We start from the raw sequence: 18709 nt of genomic DNA, 5'->3' as shown, positions 1-18709 counted from the left end.
AGTTTCGTCGGAACCGGCTAGGAGCCATATATGGAGCCAATCCCCAACCTTGGACCTGGTCTCCTCAGTTCCTCAGTCACCTGTTTTACAGTCAGTGGCTGGTAGTGTAAAATCGTCAGCCTCGTCTTCTCAATCCTCCATGAGTCTGTCGGATGATGACGTGGAGCGGGTGGTCGAGGTTCCTTCGGACTCCAGCACTGGCCAAGATCCTTTCAAGTCCAGCCCAAAAGGAATTGGAACTGACTTCTGCTACTGCCCCTTCTTCTGTTCTTCCTCCAACCTGAATGGTTTCAGAACCAGAGTGCTTGGATGTGTTTGTGGTGGAGCCGTCTGGTCCAAGACTCACCCCAAGGTTTTCGGTCCCGACCTCTTCAGTACCATCTTCTGTTGAGGGGTCTGGGAGCCAATGCGCCCCCATCGGTCCAGGGAGGAAAGTCTGATTGGACCCTTGTCGGATCTGTACTTGCCTCTTGGGGCATCGGTGCAGGTGAATTCGACTCCTACATCGGCCTCAAAGCTCACCTCCTTGGTATGGGAGGAGTTTCCTAGCTCTTCGGAGCCGGAGGCTTCCTTGGACCCGGGTCGTGGTACCTTCGAGGTGATGAGGAGTGTGCTGTCACCCCTGACAGCTCCACTCTCAGATCCAAGCACTTTTCCCCCAAAGGTGCCGGTGTCTGCCTCTGTACCACCCTTCCCCCCCAGGTGTAGAGAATCAATACCCCAGGATACCCCATTGCGTGAGTCGCTCTCTTCTGAAACCTCCCCAGAGGACCTCTTGGGGGGGGGGGGTCTCTCGGAAGAGAACATGTAAGAGGAAACATCTAGACTCCCCTGAGGAGTTTATCACTTCAGATATGGACTTAGATAATTCAGAATGGTCCCCATGGTTACCCTCTGAGGATGTCTTCTTCTCAGACATCCTAGAGATCCTGAAGCAGAGAGGTGGCTGGAAGACCCTTACCCCTTCTGAAGATGATTCCTTATATCTGGAGGCATTTCATTCTTGACCGTCCACCTCTTGGGTGTCTCCACCCTTCGACCAGCACCTCAACATTATTAGTTGAAAGGCATGGGGCTCTCCAGAATCTGTGGAACCTGTTCCGTGGAGGCCGAACAAATTTATAACTGCACCGTCAGACAAAGACTTCTTAACCAATGGTGTCCCAGTAGATGCTATGGTGGTGGTGGCGGCCACCAAAAAGGAGTTAGCTGCGACTTCTTCATCTGTCCATCTGCCGAGTAAGGAATCTCGAATGATGAACAGGTATGGGAAGTATACATTCTCGTCAGCGGCTTTTACACTGAGATCGCTGAACTGTTTCACCCATTTTACCAGACTTCAGAGGGATCTCCTAAAGGAGCTAGGTGATAAGGTTCCACAGCTGGAGGGTTTCCAGACAAGGTGACCACCCAGCTTGCTACCTTAAATTCAGTAGTCAACTCCTCTATGCAGCTCATTTCTTACGCAGCCGATGGTGCGAGTAGGGCAGCTGGTACAGGAATTGCTCTGAGGAGGCATTCCTGGATGCGCGTTTGTGAGTTCGCTGAGCCCTTCATCTTCCTTCACTAATGCCCCTTTTGACAGCTTGTCCTTGTTTGGGTCAAAAGTTAGAGAGAGAGACTGATCAGGTGCGAACAAGAAGGCAAAGGCCAGAAGGGCGGGAAAATGTGGTTCCGTAAATCTCAGAGAGCTTCACCAGATGCACGTGGTGAATCTTCCCCCAGAGGCAAGGGGAGGGGGAATAACAATGGAAGATGCCATCCTCGCGGCGGGTGGGTCTGCAAACTCAGGGTGACAGAGATACGTTTTCTGGCAGACCCTTCCAGTGCTCCTGAAAGGAGGCCCGCCTGTCCACCTCTGGAGGCATTCGGGGGGCAGACTATCACTGTTCCCTAAAGCCTGGCTAAACATCACTCAAGACAAATGGGTACAGTGAATAATATCCAGGGAATACAACATGCACTTCAACACCCCACCCCCAAAAACAATATCAGTCCGAGACATTCCACCCTGTCAAAGGGATCTAGCAACCCTAGAGATACAAAGGTTGCTAAGAAAAAGAGTGATTCAAGAAGTCCCCACAGACAAAACTGGATCCGGAGCTTACTCAAGGTTCTTTTTAGTTCCAAAAAAACAGGGGACTGGAGACCCATCTTGAATCTCAGCAGGCTGAACAAGTCCATAAAAAAAAAAATCAAAGTTCCGGATGGTGACACTGCAGTCTATACTCCCCTTTCTGCAACAAGACAATTGGATGTGCTCAGTCGATCTTCAGGATGCATACTACCATATAAAAATGGACAGGTGATCCAAGAGATATCTACGCTTCCAGCTGGGAGCTAGTCATTCCCAATTCCGAGCTCTGCCCTTTGGTCTCACTACAGCGCCCAGAGTGTTTACTGAATGAATGGCAGTAGTCACGGCTCACCTGAGGCGTCTAGGATTCCGGGTGTTTCCATATTTAGACAACTGGCTCCTGACCACCACTACCAAGCATCTACTAACTAAGGCAAGAGACACCACCATTCATCTTTGCTCAGAAATGCGTATTACCATAAATTTCAAAAAATCTGCCTTGTTGCCATCACAGCATATAACGTTCATAAGAGCAGACTTAAACACAGAAGATATGATAGTAAAACTGCCTCACGACAGGGTACAGACACTGTGCCATCAAGTGTCCATCTTGCTCTTGAAAAAGAAAGTATAAGCAAAGTTTGTTCTAAAGGTCTTAGGCACTATAGCAGCTGCTATAGCATTAGTACCCCTGGCACGTCTACATATGAGAGTCCTACAGTGGCAATTCTTCGCTTAATGGTCCTGGCAGGAGTTACCCATGTCCCACAAGATCTTCATTACAGACTCCTGCAAGAAAGACCTATGTTAGTGGCTTCAGTCCATGCAGGTAACTCTAGGCAGGCCTTTCACTCTCCCTCAACCAGTAGCCACAGTGACCACGGATGTTTCCCAGATAGGGTGGGGGGGCATTATTTGGGAAAGACCATGCAAGGAACTTGGCAGGAACATGAGTACCACTTGCACATCAATGTCCTAGAGACGAGATTGATGCTTCTGGCATTGCAGGCATTCCAGAACTCTCTTCCACCAAGTACGATTGCAATACAGATAGACAATATGTCTTTAGTGTGGTATATCAACAAACAAGGTGGAACCAGATCCTAACCCCTGTGTCGAGAGGCTCAAAGAGTATGGCAGTGGGCAGTCTCTTCTCAATGTTTTCTGTTTGCAGGGCATATTCCAGGGAAATCCAGCGTGATAGCGGACAAATTGAGCAAAGCAATTCTAATGCTCATGAGTTGTCCCTAAAACAGGAAATTGTGAACCAGATTTTTCGCAAGTGGGGCCAGCCTTGCTGCGACCTGTTTGCCACGTCCATGTACACCAAATGCAACAGCTACCTTGCCCTAATCCCTCCGCCGGGGGAGTCACCAAAGGATGCACTCATTCATGATTGGCCCCCGGGACTCCTTTATGCCTCTCCCCCATTTCCTTTAATCCCCAAAGTGCTACAGAAACCCACATCGTTGAGTTGCAGGTTAATACTCTTCGCTCCATTTGCTCATCCAATATTTGTAATAGAGTACACTGTAGGGAACTATTAATGGTTCTGAATCATCCCCCAATAAGTAAACTGCAGTCATCAGTATTTTATTTGCCACATGGTGAGAAACATTAATATGTATAAAAATATCATACTGCTAAAGTAGAGATTTTTGAAGTTTTAAATTGTCAAGGTCTGAGTACTTAACTGTGTAATATTCTCTAAAACATGCCCATAACTAAACGTATATGTGCATACACTTTATGTATTCAGCAATAACTGCTAGTCTGGTTTGGTGAGTGAATATGCTTAAATGAAAATAAGTAATTTACCAATGTGTACTTGATTAGCCATTTTTCCTGTTCCATTTGCTATTAGTCATGATGATCACTATGGACTGTATAATATTTAAGAAATAACCCATGCCTGGGTGTGGATGATGCTGGATTTACCCACGGTTGGTGTGGTTTGGTTATGAGGGCGAAGCCCGACTGGCCAAATAAAGACAACCATAGGTAAGTCCAGCATTACCCATACCCAGAAGTGGGTTATTGCTATTATACAATGACATTATTTAAGAGGACAAATACTTACTTTTCTTAAATAATGGCATTGTATAATGCCTCCTTGCTGTCCTTCCACAGCTGTCTGGTGTTCTGCAGCAGTTCTGATGTACTGCACATGCGTATGCTTACGCAGTACATCAGAGCTGTGGGTGGAAGCAACGGAGAAAGCAAGATCTCCGTTGCTTTTTAGAAAGTGTCTCGCTATGTTAAAGGAGTTTAACATAGCGAGACAGCTTTAAAAAAAGCAACAAAGAATCTCCGTTGCTTTTTGTAAAGCTGTCTCGCTATGTTAAACCCATTTAACATAGCGAGACAGTTTCTGAAAAGCAACAGAGATCTTGCGTTCTCCGTTGCTGTAAAAAGGCTTATACTAATGGAAAAAGGCCGGGCGACCAGACCTTTTTCCATTAGTATAAGTCTTTGATTTACAGTGTGCACGCTGACCAATCAGCGTGCACATTTTGGAATATTAATGGGGGGGGGGTCGTTGTATAATAGTAATTATTAAAGTCAAAGAAAAGAGTAAAAAATCATTTGGATAACCAGGTAAAGGATGTGTGGATCATAAGGGTTGACAAAGTTGCCACATTTAGGTCTTGAAGTATTAGCTGTACTAGTTGTAGTAATTGTAGCAGTAGAATGTCTAGATCCCACATTTAGGTCTTGAAGTATTAGCTGTACTAGTTGTAGTAATTGTAGCAGTAGAATGTCTAGATCAACAGAGGAGATAAAATAGCTGCCATGGTTATCTGCCTGAAAAAGCATAACTGCTTCTGTCCCTTGCACATTAAGTAGCAGTTTATTTGTAGTTTACTACTTTTGTAGCTTCTTTGTAAGTCACCTACATTATTTTTCCGTTTTATTGAGGGAGACAAGGTGGGTTGTGGATCAGTTATTTTATTTGGCACAAACAATTTTTTCTTTGATTATGCTGCTTTAACATCCACAATTCAATGAAGATTATTGTCATTTTTTTAAGTGAATTAGGAAACTTGCTGGGAAGAGTAATCTGAAGCATATGTCTTTCTATGAAGTCTCATTAGTGAAGTGCACTCTCTCTCTCTCTCTACTTTTTAGCACTGCCACAGAAGTAGGTTGCATTTCTAGATACCTACTGTAAGTACTACATATTTTCAAGGTATTCTCATCTGGGAAATTTGGTGGATTTTCTGTAGAGTGTTTGTTTTGTTCTATTTTGTTATGTGGTATTCTTTATATCTTTACTTGTTCAACTTGTGGGCTGAGAAACAAGTGGTGAGCAAGAGGGTCACATTATACTGCTCTGTTTCTTGATGCTGATTTATCAGCATCAATGATTGATCAAAGTCTAATTCTAGTGCATTCATTACTACTGTAAAGAGTGAAGCTGTAAATAGCTTACAGAAATTGGTAAGCATTCAGTACTTATAGCCTTATGATTTTCCATCATTTGAAGATATCAGTTTTATTTTATGGCAGATATTTAACTATCCAGCTGAATTATTTGAGTTACTGATTTGGCTAATGAAAATTAAATATTTTACTGTGATGTAACTGCATCCACTTTTAGCCTTTTTTTGAATATGGTATGAAAATGTACTATAAAAGCATCTTTCTACTACAGTGAAGTCTTTTGATTTTTTGACCACTGAATTATTTTAAATTGCTTTCGTTTCTTTAAATTGTAAGTATGAGTGTACTCATATTTTTTGTTTTATTTTATTGTTTAACCAGGTCTGATGATCAGCTGGGCAACTCAGAATCATCTCCCCCTCCTCCTTTTAGTTTGCCTGTTGCAGTTCTCAGACGGTAAGCCTGGTGATGAAACTGATTTATTAGTTTGTGTATAACTTCTACTTTACTCATAATAAATCCAGTCATTAGACTTTACAAGGTTAATCAAGAATACATGCATCATTACATTTAAAACTGACACTCACTCCACAAAACATGCATTATCTTATAATTGATAACAGACAGACCTGTTTGAAAGTATCTTATGAAGTACTTGAAAACAGAGTAACTTAGATTATAGCCTTATTAACATCTTCATAGAATTTTGAGAAGAGTGAGGTCTATAAGGGGATACCACAGACTCTGGTTTCAAGGCTTTGTAAACATTTACATCTTTGGATTTTTTGCATTTAGACAGGGTTATGACCTGGCCATAATTTCCAGTTGCCAGATATTTTAAAAATGAGGTATGGTCAATAATAAGTCACACTCCAGATGAAGATGGTATTTTTGGTTGAGAACAACAAAAGAAACCTGAGCAAAATGGCAGTTGTCAGGTAGTTGGCACATAGGATTAAGGAGATGTGAAAGAGGTAGCTGCTGATCATCATATTGATCACTGCTGCAGTAGCCTTAGCCTATGTGTGGTTATATCCTGCCAAGTATATAACAGCCAGACAGCTTCCAAAGTTTCAGGGCACCTTCCATGTGTCCAAACTGTCAGCAGCTTAAGACAAGTTTGAACATCAAGTCCTTCAGAACTTTTTTTCTGTCAAAGTGTATGATACTCACAGGCTTTTGAGGATCAGCTGTCAACTTGTGCTGTTTCTTTGCCGGGCAGATAAGTTCCCTTTGGGGGAAAAACTTCCATTTAACAAGTTTGTTTATTATTGATAATTTCCGATAATTTTCTTTTCAGAAAAGTTATTTTAAAGCTGGGAGTTTGTGTTTCAACAGACAATCATGAGATTGTACTGTATTTTTATACTGGAGCACTCCTTTTTTCCTGTCAGTTTAAAAGTTGTTTAAAGTAATTGGAAACCATTTGTTTTAGGAAATTTTTTATTGATTTAATTTAACATATTTACATTTGTTTTAGGAAAATTTTTATTCATTTAATTTAACATATTTACAATATATACACATAAAGGAAGACATTCAGTATCACATACTGTTTTACAATATTAGGAATAAAGAACAATTTTCAGATTGTTACCCCTTAAAACATACTTATCTCTTCTCAATATACATTTAATTTTTCACAATCCATAAACGTGTGTCCAATCAGCTTTCACAACTTTACTACATCTCCCATAGACTGAATAAGTCATTTTACTAAACTTAGAGGTTTTGCAGTGAGAACAAACATTCTATGTATATATTTCTACATAAAAACTTTCCACTGTAACCTTCAAGAAATTTGATTAACTGATTTAAGTAACAAAGTTTTAATCTTACCAACTGAGTTACTTGTCCACAACTGTCTAAATTCCAGAAATTTTCATCAAAATTATTATTTATAATGAACTTGTATAACTTGGACAAGCTTCCTTTCTAGGTCAGTTTACCTTCACTGATAACATTCATATGTTCACATAATGAGAGAATAGTGTTCTGTTCCTCTTCACTCACATTAGCTACAAATTCATTTAATTTCTTACTGATGAATAACAACTAGTTAACAGTTTTATCCAACTTATAATCTTTCAGTAAATGTTATGGTGACTTAGGCTTTCCTTTTTCAGAGCAATCAGACCATAATACTAATCAATTCCTTTTTAGTAAATTAATTTTAAACTTGTTCTGAGTTTGCTTAAATCTAGAGGTTTTTGCAGTGGAAAGCACTGAAATTTCTGTTTTTGATATTAATGGATTTTTTAAAAATGTATTTATAAACTGTTTTAAGAATTGATTTCACATATGCAGACTCTAAAGATTGAAAAGAATTTCCATCAAAGGTAAATTTTATTAACCGGATGAAAAGATTGTTACATATTTCTAATTTATCATAATTAATAAATTTATAAAAATTTAGTAAAATCTGCTCCTGAATGGTTTTCCATTGACTAATGTAAGTTGTGTCTATCCACAGTATAGTAGAGTTAATATTTGCTACAATAGAATAAGATTCTACATGTCTGAAGCTTTTACCACCATACTCCCATAGTCTTATATGATTTCTATAACCAATTCTCAGCTTTTTAGGATACCATAAAAATGAAGTTAACATTTTTCCATTTTCTTTAATTGTTTTATGTCAAGTATTGAAGCTATTGAATGCAATATGTATATAATCTTGGGTAATCCAGTCATTTTAATAAGTACTTAACCTATCCTCAAAAGTAAAAAAAAAACATTAATTCCATTTTTAATAAGAAGTAGCACTTCATTTTTTAAAATTATTAATCTTGCTCGCATCTTAATAGATTTATACTCCTATTTTAGTTCTTTTCCTTCACAATTATATTTATCTTTAAACTTACTATCTAGTAATTGATTTAACGCTAAACTTTCAGTTTTGTTACTGTTATATTTCAACAGCGATACTTCTTGAAACTATTCAATTTCTGCATCTATTTCTTCAATTGAGTAATTTAAATCTCTTAGTAATATAGCATCTGCAAAATGTTGTATTTTAGATTGACAATCCTTGTTAATTTAGAATCCATCAATTTTTTTTTTTCATTGCTGCTTATACTATTAGTTTAGGGTTTGATAATTAATGCAGACAGTAGAGGGGGCAAGGGACACCCTTGCTTTATGCCTTTGTTTAAAGTGAATCCTTGAGAAATGTAAAATGCAATTTTAACATGTTTGGAGCTCTATACATTTTTTTAAATATTCCAATAAATTGTTGTGGAAATGCAGATGTTTCTAAAGTTTTAAACAAGTAGTTCCAGTCTACAGAATCAAAAGCTCTCTCGATATCTAAACTAATTAGTGCCAATTTCCTGTTCATTCCTTTTGCTAAATTTAAAATAGTAACTACCCTTTTCATATTATCATATGTTAATCTGTTGACTATAAATCATGTTTGAACTTTATTAATCTACCATATCTCTTAATCTTGAAGTGAAGATGGAAACAAATCTAGGTCTATATGAGGAAATTAACTTATCTTTTCCTTGTTTAAGTATCGGTGAGATTACAGAAAATTTCTTTGAGGAAGAAATTATTTTGGCACTCTGAATTATCCTGAAAATGTCACTTAGTAATTCTAAAATTTTTACCAGAGGCAGACTATATATTTCTGTACTTAAACCGTCTAATCCTGGAACTTTACCATTTTCCTCTTTTTAAAGCTTCTTTAACTTCTGTTACAGTAATAGCCTTATTCGTCTGAAGTATTTGTTGGTCATTAAGCTTATTAGTAACATTTTTCTTTGAATACTTGTCAATTTTGTAATCATCAGGATTATTATTTGTTTTATCTTTTTTGAGATTCTCATAGATTTTTTTTAAATTAAGCATTTCGTGTATGTCTGAAGTAAACGTAGTGTGAGGATTTCAGATATTCAGATTTGTATCATTTTGCTTAACATCTTACTTCATTTAGTTAATCTATGTAGATTTTTTGAAGTCATCGGAGAACCGTGCAGTTTTACTTTTTCTAAAGCTATCTCCACTTTATATATTAAAACTGTTTTGATATTTTGACATTATTTGTTTAATGACTTCAGTGTTGTCTAATTTCTATGTTGTTCAAACCTCTTTTTTTAAATATTTCATCTTGTATTTCTAACAACTCTTTATCCCACTCTTTCATTTTATTAATAGCCCATCTTCCCATTCTATCCTTAATATGCATTTTAAGGAGTCCCTTAGTATGATTTTACTAACCTGACCATTATCTTTCAAAGATTAAAAAAAAATATCAGTTTGTTCCTTAAGATAACTCTTAAATTTATTTAATTTCATCATATATATATACTGGGATTCTATAAATCTGAAATTTCCTTGTATCCATTGCTATATTAATACTTGGTGCAATATAATCAGCTAAAGGACAAGGAATGGTTTTATAATAATTCACTTTATTGCGTAAGTCTGTAGAAGCATAAATCCTATCAGTTCTAGTTTTTGTCCCATGCACATAAGAATAATGAGTTAAGAACAATGACTTGTCTTCTGCTTTTACTGTTAAATCAACTGAATTATTAATGTGAGAGTGTTCGATCTCGCCGTTTGTTCTTACACCTGGGTTCGGAGCCGATCCTCGGCTCCCTGTCGGCCGCTTGCAAGCTCTGCATCGAGAAGAAGCTCGAGACCAACCTAACTCCCACAATCCCCCTCTGCCTTTACCTCAGATCTAGTTTGCCGCTGCAGCATTCGCATCAGTTTGATGAGCTCGAGCACCTTAAGCTAAGATTTATATATTTTTTCTTGTATTTCTTAAGATTTACATTTTTCTAAAAAGTTATCTAGTGACTGTGTGTGTGTGTGTGTGTGTTATACTGTTTCGAGGAATTCTCGGTTCCATTTAAAGTTACTTAACTTTATTAGAGTTTCCCTCGGGGCCTAACCCCACCCTTTACTGGATTGACTGCTGGACTTGACATTTTTTACTATCTTATATTGTTAGCTTTACTAACATGTCTGAGAAAACTAAGTCTGGGTTTAAACGTTGCCAATGTGGGCAAAAGATGTCAGTTACTGATAATCATAGTTCCTGCGTCTACTGTCTTGGCCCTCTCCATCTGCAAGAAGACTGTTCAATTTGCCATTCTTTCAGTGGAAGGGTCATGACAGATAGGCGCAGGAAACTCATGGATAGGGGTCTTTTAAAACCTACCTTTCAGGAGGCTCTGGATGCTTCAGACCAGGCATCCAAATCCTCGAAGGAATCGAAGACGTCGGAGCCCAGGTCATCGGCTCCGAGCTCTTCAGTTAAAGTTCGATCACCGGTTCCACAGACTTCGTGACCGAGTGTTCAACTGTTGTCAGTTTCCGAGCCTCGAGTCTTGGAACCGGTGACGGAGCTTCCTCCCCCGACACTGTTGAGGTCGGCTCCGTCTTCGATTCCTTCGACGCGTTCTTCCAGACCCCTCTCCGACTCCGATGTAGACCGCGTGGTGCAGAAGTTAATGGAGAATACGGCCTTATCCAAACTCATCTCGGTCTCCTCTCAGTTGGTGTCGAGACTCGAAGGCCTTCCCTTATCTCCATCTGTTCCTCCTCCGAAACCTGTCCAGTCTTCGGAGCCGGAAGAGGTTGATCTGCTGATTGTGGAGCCCTCGGTGCCAGAACCGTCCTTTTCTCGGTCGGCTTCGTTCACCTCGACTCCGTCGGATCCGGTACCGGAGTCTCGGAGATGAAGATCCATCCTTGGTTCCGGGACCGAGAGTCAGACCGATGTTTCGGTTCCGACGCTCCCTCTCGGGGCCTCGGCTCGGATCGACTCGGCTCCGTCCTCGGGGTCGATGCCTTCGGTGCCTGTTTCGGGGATTCTTCCCATTTCTTCGGAACCGGGAGATACCTCGACTCGGGACCCCGGGGCCTTCGACCTCATGAGGAAGGTGTTGTCTACCTAGACAACCACATCAGCAGAAACAGCTTCTCCTCCCCTTAAAGGACCGTTATCCTCCTCTGCACCCACGGCTACATCTAAGCGTCGAGCACCTGTGTCTCAGCCACCCCTGGAGGGTGCCCCCTCTACCTCGGAGGCTTCTTCGGATGCTCCCCCCGAAGAAGTCCCTAGGAAAAGATTGTGTAAGAGGAGACACTTAGATTCTCCACAGGAATCATTGACATCGGACACTGACTTGGATGAGTCAGAAGGGTCCCCAAAGTCACCCTTGGAGGATGTCTCTTTTTCTGACATCCTGGAGATCCTAAAGCAGAGAGGTGATTGGCAATCCCTCCCCCCTTCTGAGGATGAGTCAGTCTTGCTGAAGGCATTTGGTGCTCGCCCTTCCTCCTCCTGGGTCACTCCGCCCTTCGATGAGTTAATGGAGCTGATTGCTCGAAGGGCGTGGGAGACGCCTGACACGGTGGAGCCAGTCCCTAGAAAGCCTAACAAGTATATTACTGCCCCTCAGGATAAGGTTTTTCTAACAAAGGGAGTGCCAGTGGACGCTATGGTGGTGGCAGCGGCCACGAAAAAGGAGATGTCGGAATCTTCCTCATCTGTCCATCCACCTAACAGAGATTCTAGGACTATGGACAGGTACGGGAAGCGCATTTTTAGTTCAGCGGCTTTTTCTATGCGATCCCTGAACTATTTGACCCACTTCACACGGCTACAGAGGGATCTAATCAAAGAGTTGGGAGATACCCTCCAGGGTACTACAGATGCTGCTGTTTCAGAGAAAGTTACAGCACATCTCAATACCCTTACATCCATTGTAAACTCGTCCATGAGGCTGATCTCATACGCACCCCAAGGATCGAGTAGGGCAGCAGCTTCAGCGATTGCTCTTCGTAGACAATCCTGGATGCGCTTATGTTCATTTGCGGAAGCCTTCAAGTCTTCCTTTACTAACGCCCCATTTGACGGTGCCACTCTCTTTGGCCCCAAAGTAAAGGAGACCCTTACCCAGTGTGAGCAGGAGGGAAAGACTCTGTCTGCTGTCGGAGTCCGTTTTTCCACCCCATCCAGACCGTACCCCAAAGGGCAACGCGGTGGAAAAATGTGGTTTCGAAAACCCCAAGGATCTTTCCCAGGCACACAGGGTGATGCCCCCTCTAGAGGCAGCGGAGGGGGCAGAGGTGGAAGACGCCGCCCGGGCGGCAGAGGGGGTCCGCAAAACCAAGGTGACAGGGACACACCCCCTGGAAAACCTTTCCAGCACTCCTGAGAGGAGGCCCGACTGTCCTGCTCTGGAGGCAGTCGGGGGTCGCTTAGCTTTATACCCTCAGGCCTGGCAAAATCTTACATCAGACAACTGGGTAAAAAGTGTTGTTACCAGAGGCTACAGAATACCCTTCCTATTGCCCCCCATTCCAAAGAGAAGACTCCCAGATGTACCGCCCCATCTGCGAGACCCTGCAGCTATAGAAATTTCAAAGCTGCTAGAAAAAAGAGTCATCCAACCAGTCCCAGCGGACCAAAGAGGATTCGGAACTTACTCAAGGTTCTTTTTAGTTCCAAAGAAGACAGGGGACTGGAGGCCGATTCTGGACCTAAGCAACCTCAATACCTTCGTCAAGAAAGAAAAGTTCCGAATGGTCACGCTTCAATCGATCCTTCCATTTTTACAGAAGGACGACTGGATGTGCTCAATAGATCTGAAGGACGCTTACTACCACATCAAAATGGCCAGGGCGTCCAGGGATCACTTGCGCTTCCGGCTGGGAGCCAGCCACTTTCAGTTTCGAGCCCTGCCCTTTGGTCTGACCTCAGCCCCCAGGGTTTTTACCAAATGCATGGCAGTGGTAGCGTCTCACCTGAGACGCCTCGGATTCCAGGTGTTTCCGTATCTGGACGACTGGCTCCTTTCTGCCACTACCCAGCGTCAACTGATTCAGGCCAGGGATTACACACTACAGCTTTGTGTTCATCTCGGAATTTCCGTAAATTTCGAAAAATCTTCACTACAGCCATCACAGCATATCTCATTCATAGGAGCAGAATTGGATACGCATCACTTAATTATAAAACTTCCTCCAGAAAGGATAGCCTCACTACAAAGCCACATATCTCTTCTTCTGTCATCCAGAAAATCCCCAGCAAAACTGGTTCTGAAGGTTTTGGGTCTCATGGCAGCTTTTCTCATTGCGATACCATTGGGAAGACTGCACATGAGAGTTCTACAATGGCTGCTGTTTGCGCAATGGTCGTTCCAACGGCTACCTCTGACACATGAAATTCTGATTACAAACACATGCAAATCACACCTAGCCTGGTGGCTTCAGACTTGCAACCTTTCCAGCGGAAGACCATTTGTGCTACCCACGCCGACAGCTACGGTGACCACGGACGCTTCCCTGATGGGGTGGGGGGGCACCTTTCAGGGACAGACAGTCCAAGGCGAATGGACCAATTTAGAGTACAATCTGCACATCAATGTTCTAGAGTTGAGGGCAGTGTTTCTAGCGTTGCAACACTTTGCTCCCCTTCTTCCTCTAGGGACTATTGCAGTTCAGACAGACAACATGTCCATAGTCTGGTACATAAACAAACAAGGGGGAACCAAGTCTTATCAGCTATGCAGAGAGGCCATGAGAATCTGGCAATGGGCGGAGTCCACGGGTCGCTTTCTGATCGCAACGCACATCCCGGGGTCATCCAACGTCATAGCCGACAGGCTGAGCAGAGCAATCCTGTTGCCCCACAAGTGGTCCCTCAAACAGTCAGTTGCGAAGAAGATTTTTCGCAAGTGGGGCCAGCCTTCCTGCGATCTCTTTGCGTCTCCAATGAACGCCAAATGCAGGAGCTACTTTGCCCTATTACCCCCTCCAGGGGAAGTCCCCAGGGACGCGCTGGTGCACGATTGGCCCCCGGGTCTCCTGTACGCTTTTCCTCCCTTTCCCCTGATTGCAAAGTTTCTGCAGAAAGCCAACAACCTGCAAAGGACGATTATCCTCATTGCCCCATTCTGGCCTCGTCAGATTTGGTTCCCCTTTCTTCTGGCACACCGCATTCGGGGACCCCGGATCCTGGACCCAGAGCCAGATCTACTGACCTACTCGTCAGGGACTCCCCACCCCTCGCTCTTGTCACTCCATCTAGCAGCTTGGCTGCTCCGCTTCCCTTCTTAGCCAGGTCTGATCTTCTTTCACCTGCAGTTCAGAATATACTAGTGGCTTCTCATAAAGCTTCCACTACAAAGACCTACACTAGTAAATGGAAGCGTTTTGTATTCTGGGCAAATACACAGCATTTGGACCCTGTCATAGCTCCGTTAAACAAGATCTTGGAGTTTTTAACAGAATTGTTCCACCAAGGAGCTTCTCCTGCTACTTTGAGTGCAATTGGCTGCCATTTCCAACTTTCATGTGGAAGAATGTAGGGCACCTATTATGGCTCACAGACTTTGTAAGGCCTTTTTAAAAGGATCTTTCCATATTAGACCACCAGTTAGAACTCCTACATCTCCTTGGAATCTAAACCTTTTATTATCTAAATTGATGTTACCTCCATTTGAGCCAGCCTCCTCTTGTCCATTGAAGTATTTGTCGTGGAAGACCCTCTTCTTGGTAGCCATTACATCCGCTAGGCGAGTGTCTGAGCTTCAGGCTCTTTCCATTAAACACCCTTATCTGATCTTTCACTCTGACAGAGTATCTCTTCGCACTAATCCATCCTTTCTAACCAAAGTCTGCTCTATTAATAACATTAATCAATCCATTGAACTACCTACCTTTTTCAAAAATCACTCCAATAAATTGGAGTATATGTTACACAAGTTGGATGTTCATAGACAACTTAGATTTACTTGGATAGAACAAAGGATCACAGGAAATCTGATCAACTTTTTGTAGCTTTTGCTGACAGCAGGAAAGGTGTAGCAGTTACTAAACGAACCCTTTCCAAATGGCTAACTGATTGCATTATATTCGTTTATGATTCTTCAAAACAAACTTTACCTGTCAAACCCAAAGGACACTCTACAAGATCAGTGTCTACATCCCTGGCTCATGCAGCTCGCCTACCATTAGACACTATTTGTGCAGCTGCTACTTGGTCTAAACCACATACATTCATTTCTCATTACAAGGTAGACAGGGTTTCTAGGGACAGGGCAACCTTTGGTTCCACTGTGCTCAAGAACGTTCTCCCGTGAGTTCCTCAGGAACAGGGAGCTAGGGACGCTACCCAGGTGTAAGAACAAACGGCGAGATCGAACACTCTCACATTTAGAAGTTATGTCCTTACCATAACGTTCCATGTGGAGTGTTCATCTCGCCTTTGTTCTTACATTCCCACCCTCCCACCCTCAGGAAGAACGTACAGTTTGGTGCCTGGTCTGGATTATTTGGCTTCTGCTTTTGCAGTGGTTGTATATATATATATGTATATCTTGTATATATACATGAATAAGTGCATGTACAGTTATGTTGTTTTTTGCATGAATGTGTTCTCTCTTTGACTTCTGGTTTGCTTGCAAACTAGATCTGAGGTAAAGGCAGAGGGGGATTGTGGGAGTTAGGTTGGTCTCGAGCTTCTTCTCGATGCAGAGCTTGCAAGCAGCCGACACGGAGCCGAGGATCGGCTCTGAACCCAGGTGTAAGAACAAAGGCGAGATGAACACTCCACATGGAACGTTATGGTAAGGACATAACTTCTAATTACTAATCCATCTGTTTAGTATGTTAGCTGATGGAAGAATGTTAGCTTTTTTTTGTTCATTTGTGTTGTATATGCAAGTTATGCTGTTAAAATCCTCTGCTAAAATTAAAGTACTCTTCCAATGACTTCCTAGTAAGTTTAAGTGATCTTTAGCCACTCTTGCACCTATTCCAGGGATCTAGTAAAAATTAGCTTGTGTATAGTATTTGCCATTAGAAAATGTATACATTCCTTTGGTCTGATTAATGGAGTCCATGACCTTGGGCATTACAGTTGATTTTCTGCAAAGGATTTCAGTTCCTCTCCTCTCCTCTTTTTGTTAAAAGAAGCAGATGATAACATTTCATAAACTAAGTTGTATCTTTATCTATCAAGTGAGTCTTTTGCAGGAGTATAATGTCTCCTCTCTTAAGTTTCAGATATCGCATTACAGTTTCCTTTTGTTGTCATAATTTAAATCATTTACTTTAATATGTAATAACCTTCAATGAGGGCTGCTGCGGTGGTGCAGCGGTTAGCATTGCCACCTCACAGCAAGAGGTTCTCTGGTTCGGTCCTCGGCTGGGGTACCTTCTGTGCAGAGTCTGCATGTCCTCCCTGTGGTCGCATGGGTTTCCTCCGAGTGCTCTGGTTTCCTCCCACATCCCAAAGACATGCTGTAGGTGGATTGGACGCTCTAAATTGGCCCTAGGTGTGTGTGTGTGTGTGTGTGTGTGTGTGTGTGTGTGTGTGTGTGTGTGTGTGTGTGTGTGTGTGTGTGTGTGTGTGTGTCTTCTGTGGAAGGTTGGGCGCCGGGCTAGCAACTCGACACCGTAAAACTCCACTGCCAATCATGAGCGGACTGGTGACCCCTAACCGGGAAAAGCCTAAAGAAGAAGAAGACTTTAATATGTAATAGATTAAAACTATCCATAATGTTTATTTAAAAAGATTTCTTTTAAAAGATAATATGACACATTTACCCACCATATTAATTTAATTCTGTATGACTAATGCATTCCTCCAACACTGTCTTAACATTCCACATTTTTTTAATTCTTCTTCTTTTATACAAACCAAACTACTAAAAGTCGTAAATAACAAAAACAAGTCTACACCTGTAAGTGTATATATTACTAAGAAAACTCAACCTATCATGGATACCAACGTTCCTAGTTTGCCTATCAAATAGACAAAGTATTATACTATCTCTCTACTTACCAGTACCTACAAATTAATAAAAAAACTAACCAAAAGCTACCATGACTTACAAATAATTAAAATATTTTATATATATATATATATATATATATATATATATATATATATATATATGTATGTATATATATATATATATATATATATATATATATATGTGTATATAAAATAAGTGGCTATTAACTTAGTTATATATTTTGCAATTTAAAACTGTCCCCCATTACTACATAACAGTTTAATGATCCTCTTCTGTTAAAGACAAATATTAAATAATCCAGCAAATAGTATATTTTTTACCTGATTATATAATAGTAATATAAATGATCCATTAAATATCCCCAAATTATTCAATCATTCAACAGTATTATAACTAAATCTCTAAATAAGTAAGTATATCAAAGTGGAACCTGAAGAGATGAAGATATCTGTAAATTTACAGGTGACAGGTAATCTTATCATCCAAATTTACAGGTGACAGGTAATCTTATCATACTAAACTATTGTGCAAAAGGAAAAATTAGTGCACACACACACACACACACACACACACACACATATATATATATATATATATGTGTGTGTGTGTGTGTGTATATATATATATATATATATATATATATATATATATATATATATATATATATATATTCATCATGCTAAAAGATATGCGAATACTTTGCAGGTGTAACAAAAGTGCTGAATTAATTTTAAAGTAGAAATGTCTGTCTCTTAGAATTGTGTAACACTGTTAATATGATAATTACCAAAATATTTAAAAATCTTTTAGCTTATTAAACCAATTCAGAATAATGTGTACAGTACTGAGGTATAATAAAATGTTTTACTATTTCTATGGAGTCAAAAAAAATTGAAGTCTGTATTGTATTCAAAAATTGCATTGTGCTTAATTCAAATCTCATTCTCCTTTTCCGGGGTTCAGAAATCTTGAAAAATCTACTTGGCTTTCTATCAAAATGTATGTACTGATTCACCAATATAATACTCAGATTTCAGCTCTGACTTATGAAATGAGTTATTTCAGGTAGCATTAGTGAATCTAATAACATACAATATGCAAAAAGCTTCAAAGTGCACATGACCAAGCTTCATATTTCAGCTTTCAGGTTATTTTCAAATATCTGCATAGGATTTTCTATGTAAATTATATGAGCTTTTATAAATTCATATTTTTGCCATATACGTGCATTTGTAATACATATCCTTCTTATAAGCAATTTATTTAAATATATTTTTCTGTCTTATTTGTCTACTAATATTCTACCTTATTCAATATAACTTGTGTTTCTAAAATCTCCCATCAAGGAACTATTTAATAGTCACCTTTCTGTTAGAAATTGCAGTATGTGTGTATGTTTCTTAACTTACTGATAATGTTCTTTTATTTTTATGTATTTTTTATGACCTAGGCAGTCATACAT

At 40.7% G+C, this 18709-nt stretch overlaps 1 protein-coding gene across 1 annotated transcript in view; it reads left to right on the top strand.

The window, feature by feature from the left end:
• The window catches only part of RTTN (rotatin), a 3641098-nt gene that overhangs the window by 1421158 nt on the left and 2201231 nt on the right, over window positions 1-18709 (top strand). Inside the window, exon 26 of the mRNA XM_044067142.1 lies at window positions 5843-5917. Within this exon, the coding sequence (XP_043923077.1) occupies window positions 5843-5917 (75 nt within the window). The remainder of the gene's footprint in view (window positions 1-5842; window positions 5918-18709) is intronic.

This window comes from Protopterus annectens, chromosome 3.part1, assembly GCF_019279795.1.
Source record: "Protopterus annectens isolate FY-2018-M chromosome 3.part1, PAN1.0, whole genome shotgun sequence".
NCBI lineage: Eukaryota > Metazoa > Chordata > Ceratodontiformes > Protopteridae > Protopterus > Protopterus annectens.
Note: the sequence above shows the minus strand (reverse complement) of the source record. Positions and strands in the feature narration are given on the sequence as shown.